General features: G+C 41.1%; 1 protein-coding gene across 1 annotated transcript; it reads right to left on the reverse strand.

Annotated features, from left to right (window-relative positions):
* Positions 1-3,237: 3,237 nt before the first annotated feature.
* On the reverse strand, positions 3,238-6,312 carry fgf3 (fibroblast growth factor 3). Its single transcript, XM_034873131.1, has 3 exons — positions 5,669-6,312; positions 4,788-4,891; positions 3,238-4,453 (listed from the first exon to the last, which is right to left on the reverse strand). The coding sequence occupies exons 1-3, from the start codon at positions 6,153-6,155 to the stop codon at positions 4,070-4,072; spliced, it is 975 nt and encodes a 324-aa protein (XP_034729022.1). The 5' UTR covers positions 6,156-6,312; the 3' UTR covers positions 3,238-4,069.
* Positions 6,313-10,092: the final 3,780 nt, after the last annotated feature.

The following is a 10,092-nucleotide window of genomic DNA, read 5'->3' on the forward strand; positions in this document are numbered from 1 at the left end:
CTGGATTCATGTCTGTAAGGTTTGAAAAGGTGTCCATACCTGTTAGTGAATGTGTATATCCAGTGTCATGTTCTGTGTGTCCACACAGAGGAGGGACATTTCCTCTGATGTTGTTGGCACAGTACAGTTGGATGCTGGCCAGCCTGACAGCTGTCACTGAACTGCTGCTAGACTGGACTGGCTAAGTGATTTGTACTGAGGAATTTCTACATTGCGTAATCCCCTGTGTATAATGGGCAAAGTTGCTTCTGCTTTATTTTATATTATATCTGCTTTTATTGCCACATACCGTCTTAAGAAGGTCTTAATAATTTGTTATCCAGACGTATGTGTAGTTTTAAAAAGCTAAACATTTTGAAAACTTTGCATTCTGTTGGTGAAAAGTTAAACATTGTACTGTAAACGTGTGTTGAAACTACACTTTGGCCACAAAACTTTTCATGTCTTTATTTTTTTGTTTCTACTAAAAAGTCTGAAATTATTGAATATTTCCTGTATTTACTGGCTGTTGAGCAGCTCTGTCAAACTGACACCAGTCAAATCACAAGCACATTCCCAACGGTGTCTGGAAGTGAGACAGCTGTCTGCCTCTAGGGGTCACTATTTACAAGTGAACACTCCTGTACGGTGTTCTGAGCTTAGGGACATGTTTTAGTGTAGCCTGTAACAAAATGAAAGAAGTTTCCTCAGTTCTGTGTCACGCATTTGTGAGAAGACAAATGAAGAAGATGCTTTGCTGGCTGAGAGTCAAATAAAAAAAGTGTAATTCTGACACATTAGCAACATTCAGCAGGGAGTGAGTGCAAACATGATTCTCTCTGGGAACCATTAGTCTATTTTTATACACATGTAACATGATGACAGCATTACAAACATGTTTTTATGTGAAAGGTGGGTGCACTTGTAAAGAAGGTCAGTGTAAGAAAAAAAATTACAATTTTCTAATAAGGCACTATTTTTAACAAGTTTATAAGTTGTAAATTACAACTTCATTAATGATTTATAACCAGTGTTTTTTTTTGATCAGGTCCTTTTTATGTGAAAATCTTTTTAGGTTGAATTTGTGAATCATTTGGATTTCTGGTAAATATGCATTTATAAATTGGTGTATAGGTTGGTAATCTATTAATAAATGCTTACCAAGTTGTCAGTGAACAGATTTTGGTGAAGATGTGTTCACACAGTCCAGTTGGGCAAAAGGACTTTTTAAAACTTGCCAACCCAAAATGTGTTATCTCTTATATTTTGTTATACATTTTTATCTGATACCGCCGTAGTGCATTGTTATTTATTTATTATTTAATAGGGCTATTACTAACAACCTTTTAAACCCTCATAAAAGATGCCTTATTGGAGAGCCTCTGAGATAGCTTTTTACATAAACAGAGATTTTCTACAGAACACCTAGAAGGACAAAAACGTAAAAATAATGCATACTTTAATTAAGTGCGTATTCTGTAATTCCCAATTTAGGGGGGGAAAGGATGCCCTGTTCTCCTCTCTGAATGATGGGTTTAGAACGATTCAGCTAAAATTTAAATCACATCAAAATGCCCTCTAAGGAATCTTTATCACTGCACCCCATACGCCCAGGGGATATTGCAGATGAATGTTGTTTTTATTGCCCGGCTTAAATCAATGGCATGGATAGAAAAGGCATGTAGAAAGAGGTCCAGAAAGATCAGAAACTTTATCAACAACACAGAGTTTCTTCACAGTTTGATGATGGCAAATGCAAGTTGCTTCTGCTTCGACGGTGTTCTAAAGCCATTGTAAAAAGTAGAAAAAATAATGTTACAGATCCAGGAGAGAGGGGTTACATTTAGAGAAAAACAGTAAATTTCTAAGATTAAAGTTGTAAATTTATGGTAAAAAAGATGGATATTCAAATATTGTTAAATGAAACAGACAGGGCAGGGAAAATGGGCCACGAAAGGTCCCAACCGTTCTGAAGTCTTGCATTCCTGTAGAGTAATATTAGATTTTGGCATTCATAACAAGCCATAGCAAGGTGTTATACTTTGTATGACACCGTTTCTGCTTTCAGGAAGGCCTTCCTTGTTTGTCGACTCTGCGGCTTTTGGTTGGTATTTAAAAAAAAAATCCCAAAAGTCTCAGGCCGCATCGCTTCCCAGGCCCCCCTTGGGAGGAGCTATTGTCCGGGCCAGGAAGCCTCCCCAGCCCGCAGGTATAGAATGACAAGGCTTTATATGCAGCAACCTATAGATGGGAGGCAAAACCTGAAGATCCAAAAGAGTCTGAATGCTACTTGCCACAAATTTCACATTAATGGTTGTCTTCGTTTGTGCTTGGAAGCAAAAAGTGCAACACTTTAACAAATAAGCTGCAGCAGCGAGAGAGGGATAATGTCAAATGTGGGGAGAAAAAAAGAGAGAGAGAGAGAGAGAAAGGGGGTGCCCAACACCCCAAGTTGTAATAAACCTAGGTAACCCAGTGAGACAGCCACACCTGTCTACAACAGCTCATCACAGTAATATGGCTCAGCAGGCTTTTCTCTATTTAATGGGAATATCTACACTGGTTTAAACACTTAAAGCTATTACAAAACTATTAAATATTCCTTTAGTTTAACCACTTACAATGGATTGACAGTATGTTTTATTTCATAGTTTAGCAAATAGAAGCGGATGGGTTAAATCCTGCTGTTGTAACCTTTTTGTTAAAAACAAAATGTACTATTGTGTGTTTCAGGCGGTGCTGCCTTCAAAGACTTGCAGCTGAAAGAACAGAAGAAATTGAGACTTCATAAACTCACACAACATTTTCCACACCTAAAAAACCCAAATACAACGTTAATTTAACTTTAAACAAACAGATTTCTGAAATTGTTTGACCTTCAAAATAATTTTCTTAAATGCTGGTGTTGGAATTGTTTTTAAACAAGAAAATTGTGTTCTGTTTGCATTTTTAGGTCTGGTTACTTAGGTTGGTGTTTGTGATGTCAAAACTTGGTTTTCAGTATTTCAACATTGAAGCTCACAATTTCAATAAGATCAAATGTCAAGAAGTCACACACAAACAGGTTCAGCTTCCCAACGTGTCCATTGTTGATGCACACAGCTGCATTCATCTCTATAGTGAACCACAATAACATTTCTTCTTTTTAAGTGAGAATAAATCAATTTGGGATCTGTAATGACAAACTTTGGTTTTAAAAATATCTTTGAACTAATTAAAAGAAAGTTGGAACAAATCAGCCATTTGCTTTCTTGGGTCAGTACCATTGTGTTTTATGTTCAAAGCAGGTGGTGAGTGAAAACTATGAAACAAACAGCAACATTGGTGAAATATTATTATCAATAACTTACAATACAGGCACCAAATAAATATTCATATCAATAGTAAAAAAATATATACAAAGAATATCTTTCAGTTTAAAGACAGTAGACTATCACATTGTAACAAAAATACAGCAGACCCCGTCTCAGACTGAGTTTCTCTTTCCTCTGAATGTGAATCTGACAAAAAGTGCTTTGCTGATTAAAATCTTTTCTTCAATATCTGTCATATTTGTTAGCACTTCCAATTAGCTAGATATTGTGTAGTAAACTGTTTGTCATATAAGCTTTTGACAACAGAAAAGCTATAGAGTCACTGTCCATGCATAGTGCATACTGTATTTACAATAATAGAACCACTTTAAAAAGGCTTTTGCGTTGTGTGAAGCTGATAGTAAATTACTTTTCATTCAAAAGTATAACTTTTTTCAAAGTAAGATGTACGTATCTTAATACATTTGTTTACAGGACAGTAGCATTTTGAAGATTATACAGATGTGTGTGTGTGTGTGTGTGTGTGTGTGTGTGTACGTGTGTGTGTGTGTGTCTGTGTCAAAGTCTCCTAAAAGTGAAAGATTTGATAAATGTTCCCCAACACTCTGTCTTTCCTTCTTCTATAGTTTTCTGTGCATCAACAACAAAACCATGTGCTAATCCAAAGAGCAGGTGCCAGACCGTGTTTCCACATCATCTACTATCATTAGGCTACAGTTGGCCTCAGATCAGGGGTCCATGTTTGAATGACTCAGAGGGCACTAGAGGTCAGCTGCTCAGGCATGTGGCCGTCTGCCCCGGCCTTTCCTGGCACGATGCTGGCGTCTGCGGCGGTCTCCTCTACTGCCATTGTGATGCGTGTGGTGCTGTGGGCTCTGACTGTCTCTCAGCCGCCTCACCATCTCATGGTCCTTGTTTCCCAACACCCGAGGCAGGAAAAGCGAGGCTTTGTCCGTGCTTCGGGTCTTGAAGCCTCGACGTGGCCGCCCTTTGCCGTTAATGGAAACGTACCACTGGCGCTTGGCGCTAGCGCGCCGCTTGCTACTGCTGACACCCCCTGGTGGCAGCGGCTGCTCAGTGGAGTGGTGGCGAGACGCGTACGTGTTGTACCCCAACTCATGGATCCGCTCCAGAAACTCACACTCTTTGTTGAACACTTCCTGGGGAGATGAGAAGGAAGGAAACAGTGAGCCACATTTGTTTTGCAGCTTGCCGTATGTTTTTGATTTACAGGACGACCTCATTCTGCTCAGCTCTGTGTGGCCTCCCATTAAACCCTCTGCCACTGCTATCAATCATACAATATTACCATTCATTCCAGAGAAACATGTAATATTACAGCAGGTAAACGTTACAGCATGAAACCAACTTTTTCTGCATTGTCATGTTAGAGGCCTTTAAACTGCTGCCTGTAGGCGAAGTAGGAGCTGCCTGTGTGTTGAAGAGACACATTAGTTATGACAAATTAGATGATGAGATGACATCTGTACCCACCGAGGCATACAGCCGCCCTTTATCATTCATGGCCAGGTATCTGCCAGAGAAAAGCCCTTTTACGGCCACAACACCCACATCCACTGCTGTGATCTCCATGATGCCTGGACACAGACAAACATACAAGAGTTAATGACATATGACTCTACGAGATGTTTAATAGAAAAGTTTATCATGACTCAATTTTTTTTCTATATCTTTTTTTGCTGTGTAGATTTATTGATTACCCCACTATTACATCTTGGAAGGTGGACTCAATTATAAAACATGAAAAGCAAACAAAAACTATTTTTTTACTTCATTTCCGGTTGTGTTTGCCACCTCGTGCCGCCCCATTCAGGATGTTTATTGGCTTTTTTTAAAATAAGTGCTTGATTAGTCAATGGCCTATTCAGCGCTGTAGAAAGCCTAGAATGGTCACTGATTAGATAAATACATCCGTCAGGACAGCGCCTTTGTCCCGCCTGGATTTTAATACTACTAATGTCACACACACACACACACACACACACACACACACACACACACACACACACACACACACACACACACACACACACACACACACTCAGACGCATTCACTGAGTAATTGATGGTGAAACTGATCAGATAAGTCAAATAGCCTACTAATATAGGCTACTAAAATAGACAAATAAATTAGACCATTTACACTTATATTAAGTACTGCACATTTGAATACGTTTCAAGTTTTTATTTAATTCCACAAATCTGTATTTCAAAACCCCTTTCATTAAACAAGTTGACCCCACATTTGTAATCAAAAAGTGCACCAAATCACTGAAAACCATTACATGAACATATCTTGTATTAGGTAGTTTGTTGGTGCAGTTCTCTTTGTGTAAAACCGAAAAAATACTCACTTAACGGGTTGTTTTCTTCCAGTGATCCATCTATTTTTCCGTTTGGATGGATTTGTAAATGATATTTAGTAGCGCAGTAGAGTTTCCTGCGTCTCGGCGCTCCTCCGAGGTGTTCATACACTCCTCCGCGTCCCCCGGCGTCCCTCCGCTGCCGGGGGTCGCAAGCCTGTCCCAGGACGCAGTGGGCCTGGGGTCTAACGGGATCCAACAGGCTCAGCAACACCAGCACAGGTATCATCAGCATTGTGGCATGGCCGTCCAGCGACGATTGTGGCGAAAAAATGGAGAACTCCTGCCCTACTCTCGAGGTCCCATTAAAGTGTTGGGTCCCCAACGCTTGAGAGGGCCAGCCTTGCGCACATCCAAGCCCAGCACCGCTGACAGCACAGCCGCCCCCGAGTTGGGATCCGCTCCTTGCCTCTGCTGCAACAGCTGAAATCCCTCCTGCGGATCTGACTGAGAGCCTGTGCTCAGACTGAGCGCACATATAAAAGAAGCTTGTGGCGACAATAGGCTGAACTCCGACCAATTGATACAAAGGAAAGGGGGAGGCAAAAGGTATCAGCTCTGTGTGAAGTGAGAGACTGCGGCGTGGATAAAATTACACAGTGGCTGAGTGCGGAACAGCTCTCTCCTCTGAACTCCACTTGGGAAATATCCTGAAAGAGCAATTAGACATCCCAAATTATACAGGCAGCCTGAGCCTGAAAGCCACTGCAACAGGTGAGGAATAAGACTGTTGCTGGATGTCCTGATGAATCACTGAGCTGCCTTAACCTTCACAAAACTGAACATACTATAGCTTTCTCTACTGAATTCCTTTTCATTGAATTCAGATATTTAGATTATAACCTGAGGCCGTATCCCTAATATCCATCACACTGAGGATTTCTTATGGCCACTCAAACACAAATCTGTGACATTGTAAGAGGCATTCTGAAGTAACAAAAATGTTAAGAAAGGACTTTTGGGTGATCTACATCTACACGTGTACAAATTGAACAGGTGCTGGAAGACATGGGTGGAATGTAACTAAGTATATTTACTCCAGTACTGTACTTAAATACAAATTAGAGGTACTTGTACTTTACTTGAGTCTTTTCTTTTCATGCCACTTTCTACTTCTACTTTGCTACATTTCAGAGAGAAATATTCTACTTTTTACTCCTCCACATTCATCTAGTCGGCTTTAAATTGAAGATTTTTCCAAACAAAATCTGATGTTTTATAATAAATTAACCTACCCAACAATATAACAGCCTACAAGTCCAGCTCAAATGATTAGACCATTAAACACACAACTGTTAGGATTGTTTCCAGTTTCGAAAACATGAGGATTTTTCTGCATTGAGTACTTTTACTTAATACTTTAAGTAAATTTTCCTGATGATACTTACACACTGTTACTTAAGTAACATTTTCAATGCAGGACTTTTACTTGTAACAGAGTATTTTTTACAGTGTGGTATTAGTAATTAAGTTAAGGATCTGAATACTTTGTCTACCTTGGCTTGCAGAGTAAACCCATCAGGAGATACTGATGTCAATATTTCTGTAATTTGCCGTGAATTACAGCACCATGACGGCAGCACAGTCCAGCATGAGATGCGGAGATCCACAGAGGTCTTCCAGAGCTGGTGACAGACTCCCACTGCAAGTTAACTTGGGAATAAAACCCAACCTCTTCTCTCAGCAGTTCAAAGTTTGCAGCCTACTTTGTTCTCAAGTATTTAGATGCTCCTTCTCCTGACCTGCACACATTGCCCACTAATGTTAAGGGTCGCTTCTGTTGATGTTAGATTACAAAAGAAAAGACAAATGAATGTTCTGTCCCAGGGCTGTCTCCATGTGCTCCTCCTGCCACAGAGTCTCTCTGCTGTGCGTTAATTCTTCCTCATCCACCCGAGCAATGGCTTGTCCCAGACTTTTCCCATCCTAATGCCCCGGCTCTGGCTAGGCAGCAGCCGGTGGGCGGAAGAGCAGCAGGCTAAATGACTACTGCCTAAATTGCTTCCATCTTGGTCACATTATGGTTTGCATTCTGGTAATTAGCACCATCATCTACAAATCTCTCTGCCCTTTGGCGCTGCTCCACTGCTGCTATTAAGGCCTCTGCTGAGAATCCCCCAGAGAGTCAACGGTTAATTTGTCTTCCCCTCCAATACATCACCCAGCTTGCTGCTTCTGTCACTTTATTTACCCCGATGATCAGAAAAGGCAGCTCTCTTTTAATTACAAATGTGTGCACATTATGCCTCCGAGACAGAGACAGACAGCACACCAAAACATCAGCCGGGCCGTGTGTATCAGCGTTTGCTCTGGTGGCCGATTCTAAGTGATGTGGTTAAATGCTGGAAGAGGGTGGAACCTCTGATGTGGCTTGCTGTTTCTCTCAGAAACTATTTTAATTACGCTCCCCTCCACGCCGCCCACAAAGCATCCCAGCAATAAGCACGCACACACCCACACACACACACACACACACACACACACACACACACACACACACACACACACACACACACACACACCTTCGTCTTCATGTTAGTATACGTTTGTTGTTTTAAAGTTTTGAAAGTTAAATGTCAATTATAAAACAGAATCCAAGCTGTTGGCCTCATTTAGATCTTATGTCCAGATTGAGCAGGCTTGCAAGCTTAGGGTTACTCAGTGTCTTGACACTACATTAACCTTGGTGGAAAACTCCAATCTGCATATACTCAGCAGTGGGTTGCATATTCAAAGGTATTTTCATGTTTTCACAGAAGTTTACTTTTTGGACATGATTAAAATGTTTGTCTGGGTTGAGACCAGCGTTTCATCCAGGTTTTCCACAGCAGGGATATAGCGTAATCATATTGTCCTAGAAGGAATCTTCATAGAAGTTGATTGCAAAGTACCATTTTGGCTATTGCCATGTTATCAGAGCTCATGTGGAGCACACTCAGGACTGTTCTGATCTCCTTGAATATTAAACATATTGACCCACAGACCTGAGACCTGTGGCAGTGAAACAAGACCTTACCAACCCAATTGGACCAATAGGACAAGAGTCCCAGGTTGGGTCTCAATTACTGAGAACAAAGTGGATCCTTGAAGACCTCCGTTGGGGTCAGGTTAGGGTTAGGGCATTTTTAGATTTTGCTTCCTTGCTCACTTTTGAATGTGGGGAAACTTCATCTGCAGCTAAACAGAAAAAAATAACACATTTGTGCTCAGCCATTGGCTGTACGAGGGTTGTAGCAGATGCCTCGGCTCGGGTACAGACTTCAGAACCTTGTCCGAGTAATTTGGCAGAGGCAAATCAACTGTGTTTGGGAGCTTTGTTCTGCTATCTACACAATACAAAGTTGACTAATTGGTCCTTCAATGTGGTCAGGGAGCCATTCAAGTTCACATTACACTGCACACTTGCATTCCTGACCGCCTCCCAATGTGGCTGGAGTGATCAGGACCTCAATGCATTTTGGATGTATGTACACCTGTGTTTAGAATGAACAATGATAAATGCTTTAGTTTCAAGAGAGAAGCTTGGCCAACTCCTGATTATTGGTGATTATTATATTTCAGATTCCAACCGATCCTTTTGCCATCATCCACTTGACAAATTAATCCAAACCCAACCACATGAAGTGCTCTGAGACAAAACCCAAAAGCATACATTTTAACTTTCCCCCTTTTCTCTCCTCCAGCCATGAATGAAAGCAAGTATTTCAGGGCTCCTTTTTTAATTGACCTCCCCAAAATTCTCCCCCCACCACCACCCCGAAAAACCCTCTTGGCACAAAAGGGTTTCTTTTTTGCAATAATACAAAGGTTATTAGCCAGGTCCTTTTCTTTAACCCCCCTTTTAGCAGAGGAAAAAGGAGGTACCAGTAATCCAAAACAAATCAAAATGACCTTTGAACCCTTTCTGCTGTACTTTTTCTCATGGACAGATTTCTTTGGTGAGGCGGTGATCAGAGGGCTGAACCCAGCCGCTGCCTCTCGTCTCCTGACAAATCGCTGCTGAGCCTCTTTTGTCCCCATTACTTTGATCTCACCTGCTTGTCAGGCGCTTCAGAAAGAAGTCTAGTACAGTTCCAGCACACAGCAAACAAATTGGCAACTATTTTTTTCTGCCTCCCTAGTTCTCCCTCTCTTTTATTTCTGTTTCACCCAGTTCAGTCTTCACTATTGGCATGTTGGTTTGGTGAATGGCATTTCCAAAGCTTCCAAACACGACTGAGAATCACAGTTTATAATAATTCAGTTGGACAGTATTATTAAAAAAATCCCACTGGTGTAAAAAGAAAATGTGGAAATTCAGTTGATTTAAAATTGAAATTTCAGCTTTCCTGGGATGAACAAAAATGGGCATGCGATGTGTTTGATCAGGGGCGTCGGACTTGGGGGGGAAAAGGGGACTGAGTACCTAGGGCCCT

This window comes from Etheostoma cragini, chromosome 1, assembly GCF_013103735.1.
Source record: "Etheostoma cragini isolate CJK2018 chromosome 1, CSU_Ecrag_1.0, whole genome shotgun sequence".
Classification (NCBI taxonomy): Eukaryota; Metazoa; Chordata; class Actinopteri; order Perciformes; family Percidae; genus Etheostoma; species Etheostoma cragini.